Raw genomic sequence first — 20,417 nt, forward strand, 5'->3', positions numbered from 1 at the left:
AGCTAACTGGAAGTCCAGTGCCCACATCATAGTCTCCTCCTAGCGCAGCGTCCTTTTTCCTCTGCTGATCGGAAGTCAGTTCCCCCATCATAGAGTCTCCTCCTAGTGCAGCATCCTTTTTCCTCTACCTGTCCTAATCGAAAGCTCTATCAATTGTGGAGCCGACCAGCAACAAGGAGCCACAACAGAGGGATGAAAGAGCCACATGCGGCTCCAGAGCCGTGGGTTGCTGACCCTTGATCTAAGCAAACAAGGCTGATCCTGGAGGCTAAGTAGGTGTAACTTTAGCTAATACTTGGGTTAGTACCTGGAAACTCCAGGACTATCGCCAAGACTGAGAAGTCACAGTGGCAAATCACTTTCTGAAACCTGCCAAGAAAACCACAAAGATGCAGTCAGCAGGTGCTGAGCTCAACTGAAGGGTGTTTTTTACAAAGGCAAGAATTAGGAAGAGGCTATTCAAATGAAGTCAGTGGCATTCAAACAAGGGTGGAGGCAGGGAGGCAATCTGTCCTAAGTGCAGACAATAAGTGTGTGTGTGTGTGCTGTTAAAACAAGGCAGCTAGCTGCAAGTATGGAGTCAAATTGCTGCCAGTGTGCCAGTCAGCTGTTTTATGTTCAGCAGCACAGCAGCAACAAAGAACAAAGTGTGTTTTCAAGTCAATTTTGACTCCTGGCAACTTCCCCCTGCAGTTTTTAAAGTGGTTTGCCGTTGTCTTCTTCCTAGGGCCAAGAGAGAGTAACTGTCCCCAAATGGCCAACTGGCTTTGTGACTAAGGTGGGATTAGAACTCACATTCTCTGAGTTTCCAGTCTGGTGCCTTTTTAACCGTTATGCCAAACTGGCTCACAGCAGCAGAGAAGCAGAGGGGAGGGTGTCAGAGATGCTAAGCAAGCTGTTGAATGAAGGGCATTAACCTTCCCATCTTGAGCATAAAAAGGTAAAGGTTCCCCTCACACATAAGGGCTAATCATTCCCGACTCTAGGGGGCGCTGCTCATCTCCATTTCAAAGCCAAAGAGCCAGCGCTGTCCGAAGACGTCTCCGTGGTCATGTGACCGGCATGAATAAACGCCAAAAGCGCACGGAACACTGTTACCTTCCCACCAAAGGTGGTCCCTATTTTTCTACTTGCAGATTTTACGTGCTTTCGAACTGCTAGGTTGGCAGAAGCTGGGACAAGTAACGGGAGCTCACCCCGTTACGCGGCACTAGGGATTCAAACAGCTGAACTGCCGACCTTTCGATCGACAAGCTCAGCGTCTTAGCCACTGAGCCACTGCGCCCCTCATGTTGAGGATAATTCCTCACAAAAATATCCATTTTTGAGTGGATTTTATGTCATAGGATGCATTTCTAAATATGGTTCACCCTGAAGTAACATTTTTAATACCCATGTTTTTAAATCCAGCCTTAAAACCCCCTGAGCTACATTGCAAAATTGGAGAAGTGTATAATCCTCCATAGTAGACAAATTCTCATCCATACATTTTTGGAGATGTTAAGTTAATTTGTATCGTAAGGGGGGGGGAATTGCACAGATTTGTGATTTCAGTATTATATCGTCCGAATAACTTCACACTACTGTAATTGCACTAACCTCATAATACACAGCTACTTCAGGAAAACTTTTCAAAGAAGTATTTAACATGAGGCTGTTAAGAAAAACATTTCTTAGAGTGAAGAAGATAAAATTCTTTCATAGATAACACTTCCTTTGCTAAAAGCATAGGAATGAACAAGAGGGATGCGTAGTCTATTGTTTATGGGCAAGAGATAAGAAATCCAAGAATCTGATCTGAAACCTAGTTTTTTATCTATAATGCCATTAAGGATTTTAAGGCTATATTCAAGCGACTTTCTGTAATGGAAATAGCTAGAGTTTGTGCACCAAAGTAAATAACTTATTAATGTAACCGTGAAGTTAGATGTCTTATTTCCCTTAAACTTCAGTTGACTCTTATCTTCTTGGACTTTCAGCGGAGACCGCTTCAAAGTGGCCTACAGCTGCTCAAGAGGTGGCCTACAACTTGTTTTAACAAACTAATGCACAATTAGCACATAACAGTTCAAACCTATCTAGCTTATAGCAAGGGTGTCAAACTCGAGGCCCGGGGCCGGATCTGGCCCGTGGGGTATTTAGATCTGGCCTGCAGGGCCGCCCTGGAAACAGCAAAGGACCGGCCCACTGTGCTTCTGCCAGCGAAAAGGGGCTCTCGAGCTCCGTTTTCGCCTGCCATGGCCTCCTGCAACCCTCTCCAGCGAAAACGGAGCTTGGGAGGGCCGACTGGCAGAAGCACTGTGGGCCACCAAAGGCGCCCCCAACACGAGTGATGTTGAACTGGCCATGCCCACCCTGGCCACGCCCATCCCGACCCCCCCCCAAGGTCAAACACAACCCTGATGTGGCCCTCAATGAAATTGAGTTTGACATCCCTGGCTTATAGAGTCTGCAGATGGTCATTGCCTTGAGAAATCATTGCTTGATTCTCCCTAAAAATAAGCCAAGGAGTGCAAGTAGATCAATAGACTTCGTTTGCAAAATTTAAATTTGAATCTACCACCTGGCACATCTGTTATAGGACAGATTTAGTTACAAAGCTACTTTGGTTTTGTTTGTTTTGTTTTCATGCCTTGCTTGTGTGTTTCCCAGAGGCATTTGATTGTTTATTGTTAGGAACAGGATGCTGAACTAAATGGCCTTTTGATACGATCCAGGAAAGATTTTATATTCTTATATAGACTGAAATAGAATAATGGAGTTCATGTCAGAGTTAATTCCACATTCTCCTGGCAATTTTAGCATGCTGGAATCTGAACTGGTCCAAAACCTTTGTTTGTTTGTTTGTTTATTGATTTTAAGAGAGGCAGCTTTAAAGTATTCTGATAGGAATTGGTGTAAATACCTGTTTGACAGTTACCATAATAAAATAATAGAATTTGAAATACCTGAAACCAGAGTTCTCTCCCAATTTCAAAGGCAGTAAAAATGCCTTTTGGAAACTGGATTATTATTCAAGACCAGTTTTAAGAAACTTCTGTCATCAAATGCCTTAAGTAAATCCTTACACCAAATCTAGCCACCGTCCTGGGATAATTGGAGCATTTCATTACTTTTCTTTTTGATTGCACTCAACTCTGCTGGAGGATCTGGGCACAGCTTGTTTCGACAACTTGCAAAGCAATTGCTTGTTTCCATCAAAATCATTCTGCATTTTCTCATACTCTTTAACAATCTTAATCATCCCTTGCTACTTTTCTACATTTTTGTAGCAGTAACTCTCAACGTTCAATTCCACATGGCTTCCACATCAGTTTTTCCTTCTTCCCTTAGTAATAGAGTAGAAATTCTATTACTTCTCCTGAAAGATTTCTCTATTATTTTTAATGTAGGACTCATGCTTTGTCTTCTTGCAATTGTTCTACTTTTACTCTTGTTGATTTCACTTCTTTTTTTCCATTTCCCCCCCAAGATCCATTCTGACCCTGCTAAGAAATGATCTCGCCCACATTCAGAACCTCTCATTACCTGGTATCCTTCAATAAAGTATTCATCATCATTGTATCAGTCATACTTTTAGATATTATTCCATTATCGTGGGTATCCGTGACTAGGCTTTGGTTTAAACCATAAGCTTGAAATCAAGAAACCTTTTTCTAAATGGAAACTCCACAAACCGTCATTCTCTCATTCATTCTTGGGTCTCCAAATGATATTCCAGTGTATCTCAACCTCTACTTGATCTAAGTGACAATAATTCAGAAATTTTGCCATATATTTCAGCAGTTCATTCCTAATTAAACCGATATCTTCATTCCCTGCATGTATTCATCAGCTACCCTCCAAAGTTCAGACCATTTTTATTCGCATCTATTGCACTGTTCTAATTCCTCTTAGTTAGTATACAATACACACACATGCATACACTTTACTATACATTCCTCTTCCACTCCAAGTTTCATTCTTGTAACTGCTATGGTCATCACCTATAAATATTGACCACTATCAGGGTCAGTCAAAGCCTTTTCATCACATGTTTTAAGATGGACAAGGAACAGATTAGAGTATTATAAATATAGATGAATCTACCAACATGCATTGTTTTCTACTACTCATGAAGATAGTGACAGTCGGTTTGGACACATTCTAGTCCAGGGGTGTCAAACTCGATTTCATTGAAGGCCGCATCAGGGTTGTGTTTGACTTCTGGGGGCCAGAGGGGCCGTGGCCAGGGTGGGAGTGGCCAGTTCAACATTGATGTATGTCGGGGGAGCCTGTGATGGCCGGAGCACTCTGCCAGTGTAAATGGGCTCCCGAGCTCCGTTTCCAGCTGTGACGGCCTCCTGCAACCCTCTGCCAGTGAAAACGGAGCTCGGGAGGGCCACATGTGACTGTTTTCACTGGCAGAGGCACTGCGGTCTGGTCCTTCGCTGTTCCCAGGGTGGCCCTGTGGGCCAGATCTAAGCACCCCATGGGCCACATCTGGGCCGCGGGCCTTCGGTTTAACACTCCTGTTCTAGTCATTATACCACAAGTGTAACCAAAGTCCAGTTATCCAATCTCCTTATGCTCTTCTCTCTGAGCTAGGACCTCTAATCTAGAGAATACCTTTCTAACAAACATATTTTGCCTGTGTTCAGAGGTCCTTGTATCCTTCTGATGTTTTACATAGTGCATTATCCTTATAGAACTCACTATTGCCTAATAATTTGAGTTGCTCCAAAGGTAATTACCCCTATTTTTCAGAGTATAAGGGGCACCTTTTTCTCACCTAAAAGGGGATGAAAATTTAGGTGTGTCTTATACACCGAATGTAGCCCCGCCCACCCACTGGCCCCCACCCTTTGGCCTCTGCCTCCCAGCAGTTAACCTCCTTGCAGCAAGCAGCAAGAAGAAGCAGCTCATTTCAGCTTCAGCACAGCCTAATTAGCACAAGTTGATTGGATCAGCCTCCCGACTCTCAGCTGTTTTGCACAGGGCTCTGCTGCTTGCTGCAAGGAGGTAAATTGCTGGAGCAGATTTTTTTTTCCCTTGTGCTAATCAAGCTATGCTGAAAACGAAAATGAAAGTAAAGCAGGCTGTTTGCTGTTTGCTGCAATGAGGCAAAATTGCTGGGAGGCAGAGGCAGAGGCAGATTTCTTTTTCTTGTTCACCAAAAAAGGTAGGTGCGTCTTATAGTCTGGTGCGTCTTATACTCCGAAAAATATGGTAGATGATTTATTTATATATTGTACAAATCACCTGCTTTCCAACTTTCAGATTATTCACACTTCATTATCATTGCTTACAACTCATAACGGCAATTGCCGTTGAAACTTGATGGCAGGATCACTTCCTGAGTGTACACTCACGCACTACTTGTGAGTTTCCAGTAGTCATTATTTGGTTCCTTTGGGACAGAAGGCTAAAGTAGGCCTTTAATCCATCAAGACTCTTCTTATGTAGAATTTGGGAGGGGGGATATAGGAAGATGGCTCTGGGTAGGCATTGTTACTGACTGCTTCAGATAGTAACCGTTCAAAATTACAACCAGAATGAAAAAGTATGTTTGTGGTCAATGCTTGGAGGAAAGCCTTCAGTGTGAAACTGATTAATATCTAGTCAATTTCAGGCAGAAAGTCCCAGAGGGGGAGGCTTGTAATCTAATTGAGGTCACCAAGTTGAGCTTGTTGCCCTTAGCACTTTTGGAGACATACCCTGTGGGGAAAAGCATCTTAAGAAGAAAGAACTTGATTAAGCAATCACTTTGCCCTATTGTGGGGGGGGGAGGCAGGAAACAGGTCTGGCACAAAACACTGTATGAGAGAAATTTATGTGAATGAAAGGGCAGCAACCAGCAATCTTTGCACCCTCCCTTCCTTCCTTCCTTCCTTCCTTCCTTCCTTCCTTCCTTCCTTCCTTCCTTCCTTCCTCTTTAGCGACCATTTCACTGGAACCAAATACAGTCACTAAATGAGGACCACCTGTATTTGCTTCCCATCAAGAACATTTTTATAAAGAAGAAAGATAATCTGATGACCTCCTAGTACTTAAAGCTAAATTGAACTTTTCTTTTTTAAAAAAAACTTGCACTGCCACTCTTTTCCAATTTTCAAAATATTTCCTTTCCCTGTTTTCACTAGACACAAATATTTCGTTCTTGCAGACATAGGGGATATTAAACACACTTGATATTAAAATGATAATAAAACAAAGCTTCTGCTTTTAAGATTTTTCTCTCCCTTTCTCATGTCACCAAAGAACAAATACATGCATACATACACCATGAAATAAAAACAGTGCAGTCATGGTAAACGCAGTAGCAGTAACAAAATATATGAGGCAATGAAAAGTAGACATTGGGCAGGTGACTTTGAATCTGCCGAATGAACTGTCATTGGGGACTTGTTTCCTGTGAATTGTGAAATAAACTCTGGACACATGTGGTATAAATTGGTAGTGTAGGAGAAGAGCTGGCAGAGGTGGAGGTGGAGGAGTTAAATAAGTCACCAGGCTCGAGTCATTACGTTCCCACAAACAATCTAAATCCAAACCCTCTTAAATTCCATTGACCCTTATTTGGCGCCAATTTAGTACTGAACTTAAGTTGACTAGATTTTTTTTCTCTATAGGCTTGGGGAATAAATCTTTTTTGAGTTACAATTTAACATATGGGCCTGTTTTTTTGCACCTGACAAATAGGGGTAAAATCTATGTGTATGATCTATTAACATGTTACATAAAGGATTCCGTGACCCAAACCTGTTTGGTTTTTAGACGCACTCGGGGGTGGGCTGCTGGGGGTTTGCAGGGATTCGGGAGAACCTTTAGCTAAGATTCTGTGCAGTTCGGAAAACCCCCAAATCCCACTCCTGGCTGGCCCCGCCCACCCCACCCCGCCCCTCCCAGGAGTCCCCACGCGGCCCGTTTTGGATGCAGGTAAATGCAGGGTGTGTGTTGAGGCTCAGGGAGGGCAAAAATGGACCTACCAGAAGTTCCGTTTCTCACCTCCAGAGGGTCTCCGGAGCCTGGGGCGGCTGTTTTCGCCCTTCCAGAGGCTCAAGGAAAGCCTCCGGAGCCTAGGGAGGGCAAAAAGGAACCATGGTGCAGGAGGCCAACTAGGCCACGCCCACTATGGCCACGCCCACCCAGCAACTGGACAGAGAACCCGTTGCTTAAATTTTTGAAGCCCACCCCTGGACGCGCTGCCAAGTACTGTTATGGAGAGAAGAGTTGTCTATATGTTCATATTTTACAAATTCAAAGAGGATTGAAACTATATTTCAATCTGGTTCCCCCACCATATATCCATGTTGTGCTTTCTACAACTAGTCAAGACAAGCTTTAAAAGACGCGTGAGCTTATTAGTTTAGAAGCCATCTAAAAGTAGATGGATTACAGATTAGCCCTCTTCTTATCTCATACTTCTCTTAAATCACAGGGTTAAGGATTCCAGGTCCGATGCCTAGTTTATGTAGTGACTTTTTAACTTTATTTTGAATAAACCTTGTTTCAATCTGGGCCCTATATCGTATTATTTATATTAATGAGAAGTGGCTGTAAGATATATAACTATTACCAAAGCAATCATGATAACTTCTTTTTCATTTGCTAGATTCATTTCACTTCTTTTTTTTAAAAAAAAAAAGTAAAATAAATACAGCAAGAAGAGATTGCTATAACGAAAGCTTCCATTTAATAAAGTCTATTTAATATGCACTGTTGAACTTGCATAAAAGTCCATATTAAATGCCGTCAAGAGCTAAATTATTTAATTGGCATGGAAGTTGGTAACACGGATAGCAAATGGATTTGCAACAGACAGGAGCCTCTTTTGCCCCAAGAGACTCCTTACTACATGTTCCCCTTGCAATCTCAACTGTGTTATTGTCACACCAGCTAAAGGAGCCAGACGTGCTAGGCTGTGATTCAGAGAAGCCATGCAGCAAGGAAATATGGCATGGAATTTGCTGGGTATGGCTGAAGGAATGGGTGGACTCAACACAAATGCCTACTAAAGCCTCATAGTTGCAACGAGCATTCAAGTTACTTTAATAATCAAGAGGCTGGCACTGAATTTTTATCTGAGTAGAAGGAAAACAGTAGAAGAGAATATATGTAGCTCAAGGTTGAATTGTGCAGTTTTGGGTGCTTTCAAAAAAAATATATATCAAAGACTGAAAATAGAAGAAGATTAAATTATGGTTTCATTCGATCTCACAGCACTCTTTACGTCCATAAAATCAGGAGTAGAGAAAGAATCCATAGTACCAACACTACACAACACACCAGATTTAGCCAAATACATAATATAAGCTTGCTTATAAACAACTTAAAAAGACAATAAAAAAAGCTAAGAACACAAAACAAAAACAACAGGAAAGATTATTTCTAGCAGCCAGCAGCCAATAAGGAGGAAATAACACTAGACACACAATCAAGCAGAGAACAATATCTTAATCAAGAAACTACGAAGGAGAAAACTGTACTTTCACCAACATTGGCAGGGCAAATTACTATATATAAACAGGGAACAAACATCACACTCCCCAGCATTGATTACGTTACCTAGTCAGGTAATGAAATGTCTACAAGCAAACAACTAACTCTAAGAGCACTAAGGACTCCATAGAAAACATGTATCCACCAGTATAATTTCTGATTTATGCCAGATATCAAGATATGCTTCAGCACCTTCAAAAAAAGCAAGCCTCATTTTGCAGAGTTGGCAAAGTGTTGGTTGAATAGATGCATCTTTTCCCCCTTCGTCTCCTTTCTTCTTAACTGGCTTAGCTTCGTTGCTCTTAGGAAGTACCCATCCACCTCCTTTTCTCCTGCCTCAAGAAAACATTCTCTGTTTTGCCTTTTTTAAAATCTCTGTGTTTCTTTTAAATAGCAGACCTTGTCAAAGAGCTTAAAATTGTATTCTTGGTTTTCCCAACGCTCTTCCTGGATCTTCACAGCTCCCTTGTCAGATAACTTGAGTGACAGATAATGGGAAGGTTCAAAGAGAAAGCACTTAGCTTTGATTTAGTGAGTTTTGTGAAACCAGCCGTTCTGTGGCTACCTAAGGATTTTAATTTAATTTAATTTAATTAATGTAGAACTGGGACATGGTGGCTCAGTGGCTAAGACGCTGAGCTTATCGATCGAAAGGTTGGCAGTTCAGCGGTTCGAATCCCTAGTGCCGTGTAATGGGGTGAGCTTCCGTTACTTGTCCCAGCTTCTGCCAACCTAGCAGTTCGAAAGCACGTAAAAAATGCAAGTAGAAAAAATAGGGACCACCTTTGGTGGGAAGGTAACAACGTTCCGTGCGCCTTTGGCGTTTAGTCAAGCCGGCCACATGACCACGGAGACGTCTTCGGACAGCGCTGGCTCTTCGGCTTTGAAACGGAGATGAGCACCGCCCCCTAGAGCTGGGAACGACTAGCACATATGTACGAGGGGAACCTTTGCCTTTATTCAATGTAGGCACCGCCCGACTCCAAACTGACTCTGGGCAATGTATAATAAAACCGAAGTGTCCTATGTTTTTGGTCTGATAGGCTCCTGTCTATCCCTTTAGATGTGAAGTAAACCTGAGAAAAGTTTTGTGGGATTTTGTATGGGAGAATAGAGGAAAGAGAACCCTCTTTAACCCTGAAAGTAATGATATTCATGCTTGAAAACATCTGTGGGTTGTAGGAAGCAAGCAAACCAATGAATTCAATCGGACAGAATAGAGCGGGAAGGGACCTTGGAGGCCTTCTAGTCAAACCTCCTGCTAAAGCAGAAAACTCTATACCATTTCAGACAAGTGGCTGTCCAGTCTCTTCTTAAAAGCCTCCAGTGATGAAACACCCACACCTTCTGAAGGCAAACTGATTAATTGTTCTCACTGTTAGAACATGTCTCCTTAATTCCAGGTTCCTTCTCTCCTTGGTTCGTTTCAGTGGTGAAATCCAATTTTTTTTACTACCGGTTCTGTGGGCGTGGCTTGGTGGGCATGGCAGGGGAAGGATACTGCAAAATCTCCATTCCCACCCCACTCCAGAGGAAGGATACTGCAAAATCCCCATTCCCTCCCCATTCGGGGGCCAGCCAGAGGTGGTATTTGCCGGTTCTCCAAACTACTCAAAATTTCCGCTACCAGTTCTCCACAACCCGTCAGAACCTGCTGGATTTCACCCCTGATTCGTTTCCATCCATTGTTTCTTGTCTCGCCTTCTTATTGGAAAATAAGTTGAACCCCCTCCCCACTTCTTTGTGGCAGCCCCTCAAATACTGGAGTACTGCTGTCATGTCACCCCTAGACCTTCTCTTCTCTAGACTAGCCATACCCAATTCTTGCAACCATTCTTTAAACCATTTTTCAATAATACGGAGAAGGTGTGAAAGTCTAAGATTTTATATTGCAAGCTGGTGGGGGGAAAAAGAATAAAGCTTTAGGGATTTCTTTTTTATTAATCAAATGACAACTTCCCAGGCTCACGAAGAGTAGGACGACGTTGCAATCTTTACCAAGCTTTCCCAGTTTCAAATTACTATCCGTGCAGCACGCTATCTTCCTTAAAGCATCAACCATCTTAAATAAAGACAGTTCTCAAACATTGCTTATCTTTAAGGCCATCACTCATTAGAGGATCTGTGCAGGGTGAAATAGAGGGTAATTGTTCTCTTTCTCTCTCTCTCTCTTTTTTTTTTTGTATCAGAAACAGTTAATGGCTGCTGAAGCCACTCTCTTCTGTTGTAGGCATGTATTAAGGCAATGAAATTAAAGGACATGATGCCACTGCCTCTTGTTGAATGGAGGCCATGGTGGGAAAGTGTAGCAATGAAGGCAGGGGTAAAACAGAGGAGGCGATGGCGTCCAGCTTAACTTGCAATGACATCATATTCCTGAAACAGATGCAAGTTTATTACAGGCCTCATCGATGATCAATGGCTGGTGGGTTTTCCAATTCCGCTTGAAAGTTTAACACAACTCGAGGCCTGTGGGCCGGATCCAGCCTGCGGGGTGGTTAGATCTGGCCCGCAGGGCTGCCCTGAAAACACAGAAAGACTGGACCGCAGTGCCTCTGCCAGCGAAAATGGAGCTCTGGAGGGCCACACACAGCCCTCCCGGGCTCCGTTTTCAGCTGCAACAGCCTCCTGCAGCCCTCTGCCAGTAAAAACGGAGCTCGGGGAGGCTGTGCGTGGCCTGCCCAGGCTCCGTTTTCAGCCACGACGGTCTCATTGCAGCCCTCTGCCAGCAAAAACTGACCACTTTTTTGTCACTCTTTGGATATATTCTTTACTAAGCACATTTTTAACTTCTCCGTGTTTGATGTTATCCAACTGTATAATGTCCAGATACTTGTAGGCTTCATCCCAGCATCTCAATTCCATTACCAGGATTTTACACAAATTAATTGCTTTTCTAGCACATTTCTCTAGGCCAAATTCCATTACTATAACTGTGCTGAAAATTATTACCATACTTGTCGATGACCGGATTTCAATTTCTGGTTTTACATAAACCTTCGGTTCATACATATAAAGCAAATGTGAGATTTTAGTAGCATTTTTTTTTTTTTTTTGCTGTTTGATAGCCAAGGTTTGGCTATAATAATATAATAATTAATACCATTGTTATTAATAATAGCCATAGCAATAGCACTTAGACTTATATACCGCTTCATAGTGCTTTACAGCCCTCTCTAAGCAGTTTACAGAGTCAGCCTATTGCCCCCAACAATCTGGGTCCTCATTTTACCCACCTCGGAAGGATGGAAGGCTGAGTCAACCTTGAGCCTGGTGAGATTTGAACTGCCAAATTGCAGGCAGCCGGCAGTCAGCAGAAATAGTCTTCAGTACTGCATTTTAACTACCACGCCACCATGGCTCATAACAATTATTATAAAATAATACTATTATTATTACCATTATTATATTGAAACTCAGACTAGGAGTATGATATCAAAAGTATCTTTGTTGATTGTCTAGCAAATAGTATTATCACATTTAACTAGTGGGTTTCAAATTTTTTTACTACCAATTCTGTGGGTGTGGCTTGGTAGGCATGGCATGGCTTGGTGGGTGTAGCACGGTGGGCATGTCAGGGGAAGGATACTGTAAAATCTCTATTCCCTCCTCAATCCAGGGGAAGGTTACTGCAAAATCCCCATTTCCTCCCGATCAGCTGGGACTCGGGAGGCAGAGAATAGATGGGGGCAAGGCCAGTCAGAGGTGATATTTACCGGTTCTCTGAACTACTCAAAATTTCCGCTACCGGTTCTCCAGAACTGGTCAGAACCTACTGAAACCCACCTCTGCATTTAACCCAGTGATGTGATTAGCTAAATACACATAATTAAGAAGATTTGAATCTTAATCATGTAAGAAAATGATTACATGATAAAATGATGTAAGCAAAAAAAAAAAAAAGGCCAATAACAACCTTTTTTCATTAGCTGTAAACTATGCGTGCAACTTTTGTAGTACTGTGCATGCAAACAACCTAACCTAAAAATGATGCACATAAGAACCAGAAGAAGATAAATAGTTGCACGCAAAGCTCAAATGTGTCATACCCATTGTGTACAATAGTTGTACACAAAGCTCAGATGTAACGCAGTTACACAAACCTATCATAAACAAAAACCTGTGTTTATCATATGTTGATCTTTAGAGAGAACATTGCTGTAGACCAGAGGTGGGTTTCAGCAGGTTCTGACCAATTCTGGAGAACCGGTAGCAGAAATTTTGAGTAGTTCGGAGAACTGGTAGTATAAATTCTGACTGGCCATGCCCCCATCTATTCTCTGCCTCCCAAGTCCCAGCTGATCGGAAGGAAATGGGGATTTTGCAGTAATCTTCCCCTGGATTGGGGAGGGAATGGAGATTTTACAATATCCTTCCCCTGGAGTGTGGTGGGAATGAAGATTTTACAGTATCCTTCCTCTGCCACACCCACCAAGCCATGCCCACCAAGCCATGCCATGCCCACAGAACCAGTAGTAAAAAAATTTGAAACCCACCACTGCTGTAGACCTCAGCAGAGGTCTCATTTCACTCTGATAATTCATGAGTGTGTATTCCTCCATTTTTCATAGATGGTGATTCATTTAAACCAGAGGTCCTCAAACTTGGCAGCTTTAAGACTTGTAGACTTCAACTCCCAGAATTCTCCAGCCAGCTGGCTGGAGAATTCTGGGAGTTGAAGTCCACAAGTCTTAAAGCTGCCAAGTTTGGGGACCCCTGATTGGTAATTGATATGGTAATTCTTCCAGTTCTTGGTTCCTCCAACTCCATAATAATTCACTTTTTTTTTGAATATCTTTGTTTCCAGGGCTCCTTGTAAGAGAAGTCCAGATCGAAGTCTCTCGCCAGCAAGTGGAGGAGCTGTTTGGCCTAGAAGATTACTGGTGTCAGTGTGTGGCCTGGAGTTCCGCTGGAACCACCAAAAGTCGCCGAGCGTACGTTCGGATAGCATGTAGGTTTGGGGAAATTCTTTTTCGTTCCTTCTTTCTTTTTGAAGATCTTTTCACATTAGGACTTCGCTGGCTGGTGTTTAGTGCACTTGCATACCTTGCAGAAAAAAGGGGAATATCACGAACGGCTACATTAAAATAATTCACTCGCTCAAACGTTTTATAGACTATTAGCTAATGAAAGGCTTGTGTGCGTCCAAGAGAGAAGTCGTTATATTGAGATATCCTTTACTGGAAGAAGAAATTTATTGGTGCTTTTTTTTTTTTTTTTTTTTTTATTGAGAAGGAGCAATCATGTTAAAAAAAGAAATCTGCTCATAAAGCTGATTTTGGAATAAAACTGTGATCCACAGAGGATGGATAAGCATCCTTGGTCCTGCTGCAGCTTTTTCTCCATTATTATATGCTGTTCCTACAGAGGAGTGGTGTGGTGGCCTAGAGGTGGAGCTTTCACCTCACAATCAGGAGGCTGTGAGTTCGATCCTAGGTAGAGGCAGATGTTTCTCTCTCTGGGCACACTGAGAATATATCTGCTGAACTAAAATTCTGCATTGGCGACAGGAAGGGCATCCGACCATTAAAATACTCTGCTAGCTCCGTTCAGTTGCCCAGACTCCACTCCGCAAGGGATTCTGGGTTGTGAAATGAAAATAATGATATGCTATTCCCACAGAAGTGTTCCAAGATGGTCACTGCCGAGGCAAAAGCTTGCCTTTAGTAATCCTTGTTCTTCATTTTCTCCAACTGTAGTTGTCTCTGACTTACCGTATTTTTCGGAGTATAAGACGCACCTTTTTCCCTCCAAAAGAGGCTGAAAATTTGCGTGCGTGATTATTCGGGTGAAAATTATACTCCGAATGTAGCTTTTCTGAAGCTTTTTTTCAGCCCTAACGAGTGTTAACGAGGCGCTAGCGAGTGAAGCGATCTCTGCTCCCTCGACTCTCCGCTGTGCTTTAACAAGGCACTAGCCAGTGAAGCGATCTCCGTGCTTTGCTCTGACTCTCAGCTGTTCTTTAGAAGCTTTTTTTCAGCCCTAACTAGGTGCTAGCCGAGTGAAGCGATCTCCCCGTGCTTTGCCTGCTTTTCTCATTGCTGCTTCCTCTCAGCTGTGCCTTAGAAGCTGTTTTTTATCCCTAAGCAGGGGATAAAAAGCCAGCAAACTAATGTGTTGAAGCTGACCAGACTAAGCCAGATGAATACTTGGTGGGCAGATTTTTTTTTCCTATTTTCCTCCCAAAAAACTAAGCTGCGTCTTATACTCCGGTGCATCTTATACTCCGAAAAATACGGTATGTGTTTCTGGTCAATTGCATCTCCAGAGTTTCTGATTTCTAAACAATTTCCATCAGAGATATGGCAGCCAAATTATGTTCCTTCGGGGGGATTTCTCTGGCTGTCCAAGTTGCCCATCAGTTTCCCCCTGATTTTCCAGGATAGCACTTTTCTATCCTTGAGCTTGTTCAGTCATATCTTCTTCTCTGACTTCTGGACTTTCTGGAGCTGGGTCACATTCTAGACGTATATACTGCAGATGGACCCTGGCCAGGTAAATGAAGTCATTTTGTGTCTCTCTGCAAGAGTAGGAGGCGCTAGAACAATATTTCTATTTTTGGCAGCCACACAGTACAGAAAACAGCAGAACGCCATGGAAAATCCCTCTTTAACTTTTTAAGGAAGCCTGATTTTTAACAGAATATAATCTGAAATCCCTTATTTTGGGATCGTAGGTCAACAGAGAGAGCATTTTCCTCCCTGGGGGGACTTCAGACTAAATTTTATCGTTGTCCTGGATTCTAAGTTGTTATTAACGTCTTGTTCAGTAGTGTAGCTGAGATAGGAATGAGGATAATGTTTATGTCTGCTTACCAGCTGGCACACAAACATGTGACTTGCTTTCTTTTTAGCTGAGATCGCTTATAATCACACAAGCGAGGTAGTAGAATTCTTGCAGTTTGGTTATTGAAATAGCTCTGGAGCAGGAATCAGTTTTCACAGTCCCTGATTGACATATTCAGCTTTTCTTGGGTTCATTATCTACAGGAGTGAGAGGTTAAGATCCAAAGGCATAGCATCTTAGTTATATTTCTCCTTTTGGCTTTCTTTAACCCTCAATAACCCAGTTTCATTCACCTTAAATTTACTCTGAAGCAGTGGTGAAATCCAATTTTTTTTACTACTGATTCTGTGGGCGTGGCAGGGGAAGGATACTGCAAAATCTCCATTTGCTGATTCTCCGAACTGCTCAAAATTTCTGCTACTGGTTCTCCAGAACCTGTCAGAACCTGCTGGATTTCTCCTCTGCTCTGAAGGGTATTTAGACATCATGGCTGCAACTGGGGGAGTTGCAATCCCAAATATCTAGAGAGGTACCAGGTTACATTGCTCACACCGGCTGAGATCACATGGAACCTGGTAAATGGGATTAAGCCAGTTTCTGAGTTTGCACAACGCATTTAACCATTAACTGTGTTTTGAGTCTGTCATGTTCACCAAGCTAAGGTTAAAAATGAGCTGAGTATGTTATGTGAACATAGCTGTTCAGACATTAAACATTTTATATGATTGCAGCATTTTATGTTAAGCCATGATTTGCTTGATTTATAAAACCTGTCATATCCTTTGCATGCTTGCAATGCAAGCGGCAATAGCTGCGCGAAAACGATTTAATTACTGACCTCCCAAGAGACCGATGGTACTGTGATATCTCTAATCATTGTAGAACCCATTTCATGAAGTTAGGTTACAAATTATCATCAGTGTATTCATCATAATCATCCTCCCAAAATAATTGTTTGGGAAAGCATATATATTTTAGGACCTTAATTTAGTCAAAATGCTTAGGAGGAATTTAAAAGATCTTAGCGCCACCTACTGATTCATTCTTTACACCTATCTTTTCTTATGGGTTGTCTTACTCACGTTCTTCATTAAAAAGATGTCCGGGCTTGTAGAAACTATAGGTGTTTCAGAGAATCTTAAAAACCCTCAATTGGAAGCTACCATCATGCTTGACACTTAAAATCCTGCATTCGGTAATTTGTTTTCAGTATCAGAACTGAACAGAAATGGTAGTCCTTTCATAAAAAAATGTGCTTCCTGAATATTCTCCAAGCTTTTTCGTGAGATATTTTAGTTTTGGGTCACAAAAGGAACTCTCTTTGCTGCTGGTTTTACTAAATGACCGTGGTGGCGCAGTGGTTAGAGTGCAGTACTGCAGGCTACTTCTGCTGACTGCCGGCTGACTGCAATTTGACAGTTCAAATCTCACCAGGCTCAAGGTTGACTCAGCCTTCCATCCTTCCGAGATGGATAAAATGAGGACCCAAATTGTTGGGGGCAATATGCTGATTCTGTAAACTGCTTAGACAGGGTTGTAAAGCACTGTAAAGCGGTATATAAGTCTAAGTGCTATTGCTATTGCTATCCTGCAATTTCTTGCAAAACACCAAAGGAACAGTTGTTTTGCCAAGGAGCACCATTGATAAGGACAAAAACATCAAGGGGAGAATCCTCCAAAGGCCTATTTTCTTTCAGTAGTTATTCTTTTAGTTTCTGTTAAGCTGCATATCTGTCGTGCTTTGAAAGATATTCCATTTTAGTATTTCAAATAATGGGATGTTCTTCAAAATATGAGGAAACAAATCCATCTTTTGCTGTCTCTCTGTCTTTCATACCTTTAGATGGAAATGACACAAACTTTTTGGGCCAAACTTCTAAGAGGTCTGACATTTGAGGCTTTTCAGGCGTTAGGAAAAATAATAGGACATGAAAATGTGGCCTCTTTAGGCTTAAGGTACAGTAGTGGCCAAATTTGTGGAAACCTTTTGGGAAAAGTGTATTTTCTAAAACTAGCTAATAACACCACCTTTTTTGGGGAGTAGTATCATAAAATTATATATCAATGGAAAGGTAATTTAATCAAGAATGTAATGCAATAACTTTTATGAAGAATTTGCTATTAGAATAGCGGTTACAGTATAAAGAAGAAAAGTGGGAAAACGTAGAAAAAACAAGATATACAAAAATTATCACCATGTCTGTTAATACTTAGTTGGGTAACCTTTAGCATGAATTACGGCCTTACAACGTCTTCCCATGGAGTGAACCAAATCTTTTAGTTCTGTTATAATGTGAAACCAAGATTGAATGATTGCTTCTGATAACTGGGTTTTATTGCTGGGTTGCTTCTGACTAACAAGTTTCTTTAATCAGTTCCATAGATTTTCAATTGGGTTAAGGTCTGGGCTATTCCCAGGCCATTCCAGCAGTGGAATAGGATTATCTTGAAACTCCAAAATAAAAAGTGGTGTTATTAGCCATCAAACCTCAAAAATACACTTTTCCCAAAAGGTTTCCACAATTTTGGCCACTACTGTAACTTGCCCTATATTTTTAAAATTGCAATGTAAGTATCATGGCTAATGCTGGTGGGTTTTATATCTTTCCTATCCTTAGATCTGAGGAAGAACTTCGACCAAGAGCCACTGGGGAAAGAGGTGCCTCTTGATCATGAGGTCCTTTTGCAGTGCCGACCTCCTGAAGGAGTGCCAACTGCTGAGGTAAGTTAGGCACAGTGAGGATAATCAATGGCGGTCACCTGGGAAAACATTCATGTGAGCAAAACAGAGATTACAGGCAGCCCTCAAAATTTACAAACTGTCACTTAGTAATCGTTTGAACTTACAACCACCTCCCCCAAAACTGATTTATGACCCAGTTCGGAAGTTCTGACATTGCCCCCTGCCATGGTCACATGAACACAATGGATGATGTTTTTGTCAAAAACCAGCATTTACTTCCAGTGAACAATGGATTTGCTTAATCACTACTGCAGAACGGGTCATAAAATGGGTCTGGTCTCATAGTGACCTGCTTTACAGCCATCATGACGTTTGACCATAATTGCCAGGCTCAATTAAGGTTGTAAGAAGAGGACTGCTGATATTTCATAATAACCCACATCTATTCATTCTTACAGTTGTAACATTCTGTTTACTAAATTGCATGCCCGTTCTACCAAGAGTTTATCCCATTCTGGTTTATTTCTCAAAAGCTCAGGAAAACATCTCAACCTGTATTATAATTGCAGTGCTACATGTTACTCCTTTGTTGTATCCCTATTGGTAGGTTACAGTACACATTGCAAATAAATCTGGTGGACTTTGGTACATGTCTTTGGTACCACTTTATAATGTTTTGGTAAGGCCACACTTGGAATGCTGCATTCAGTTTTGGTCACCACGATGTAAAAAAGATGTGGAGACTCTAGAAAGAGTGCAGAGAAGAGCAACGAAGATGATTAGGGGACTGGAGGCTAAAACATATGAAGAATGGTTGCAGGAACTGGGTATGTCTAGTCTGATGAAAAGAAGGATTAGAGGTGACATGATCCAATATCTCAGGGGCTGCCACAAAGAAGAGGGAGTCAAGCTATTCTCCAAAGCAGCTGAGGGTAGGACAAGAAGCAATGGGTGGAAACTAAGCAAGGAGGGAAGCAACTTAGAACAAAGGAGAAATTTCCTGACAGTTAGAACAATTAATCAGTGGAACAACTTGCCTCCAGAAGTTGTGAGTGCTCCAACACTGGAGGTTTTTAAGAAGATATTGGATAACCATTTGTCTGAAGTGGTTTAGGGTTTCCTGCCTAAGCATGGGATTGGACTAGATGACCTCCAAGGTCCCTTCCATCTCTGTTATTCTGTATGTCAGAGTGTCACAATCAGGCTAAGGCACAGAAGAGTTGGAAGTCCTTTGTATACCCTCCATGATAAGGTAGCACCATCTATCCACGTGCAACCATTCCTATTGACCTCTGCATCTCATGAATCACAGCGGCAAGCACAAGAAGCACAAGACACAATTTGTGCAGAGGGCAGCACAGAGGACTCCCAGCAAAGATATACTGCAGATCCAAAAGAGGCATCAGATTCCAATGACCGAGATCTTGACTCAGTATTAAATTTCACTAGGTGTCTTTGAGCCGGACTTCCTTTTACAGCCAGCCGAGCCATAAAGGGATTTGTGAGAATTAAATAAGGGAGTGATCTGTTGCAGAAGGGCCTGGGATTTTCGAAGAAAGGGTAGAAATATTTCCTAATGCAGAGTTGCAAACATCCAGCTGAGCATCCCAAGAAAGAAGGAGAAGGATTCTGATGAAACTTTGAACTTTGATTTCATCAGCTTGGCACAACTACTAACTTTCTGAGCTTGAATGGGCATTATGTGAGTTGTAATCACATACAGGTAGTCCTCGACTTATGACCATAATTGAGTCCAAAATTTCTGTTGCTATTTGCTCAGTGAGTTTTGCCCCATTTGATGACCTTTCTTGCCACCGTTGGTTGTTAAGTGAATCACTGCAGATGCTAATTTAGTAACATGGTTGTTAAGTGAAACTGGATTCCCCCATTGACTTTACTTGTCAGGGGGTCGCAAAAGATAATCGCATGACACCGGGACCCTGCAACCGTCATAAATATAAACCGGTTACCAAGCACCTCATTTTGCTCATGGGATCATGGGAATGTGGCAATGGCCGTAAGTGTGAAAAATGGCCATAAGTCACTTTTTTCAATGCCACTGTAATTTTGAACGGTCACTAAAGCAACTGTTGTAAGTTGAGGACTACCTGTACATTGGGGAATGGGGAAGACTAGAGTAGTAGAGGCTTCTGGTTAAAAATAAAAGGGGGAGACATATCTGGAGTTGAGCCTAAATTGGGGGAACCCTAGGATGTTTCCTGTGTTTGTTGGATGGCCATCTCCTTTTTAGATACCTTGTGCTTTTCATCACTGTTGATTTTGATTCTTCATCTCCTCTCATACTAGCTACCCTGTTTCCCTGAAAATAAGACCTCCCCAAATAATAAGTTCAATCAGGCTTTGGAGCGCATGCGCTAAAATAAGCCCTCCCCAAAAATAACCCCCTAGAAAATAAGCCCTCCCCGAAAATATTTAAGTGCATGTGCAGCTGGTCCCTGCCATTTCC

At 42.0% G+C, this 20,417-nt stretch overlaps 1 protein-coding gene across 1 annotated transcript in view; it reads left to right on the forward strand.

Annotated features, from left to right (window-relative positions):
• UNC5B (unc-5 netrin receptor B) overlaps positions 1–20,417 on the forward strand; it is a 261,952-nt gene that overhangs the window by 189,396 nt on the left and 52,139 nt on the right. The window contains exons 3-4 of the mRNA XM_070944943.1: positions 13,289–13,432; positions 17,886–17,989. Coding sequence (XP_070801044.1) covers positions 13,289–13,432; positions 17,886–17,989 — 248 coding nt within the window. The remainder of the gene's footprint in view (positions 1–13,288; positions 13,433–17,885; positions 17,990–20,417) is intronic.

Source organism: Pituophis catenifer, unplaced genomic scaffold (genome assembly GCF_029215685.1).
Source record: "Pituophis catenifer annectens isolate HBS135680 unplaced genomic scaffold, rPitCat1.0.hap2 SCAF_6, whole genome shotgun sequence".
In the NCBI taxonomy this organism is placed as follows: Eukaryota; Metazoa; Chordata; class Lepidosauria; order Squamata; family Colubridae; genus Pituophis; species Pituophis catenifer.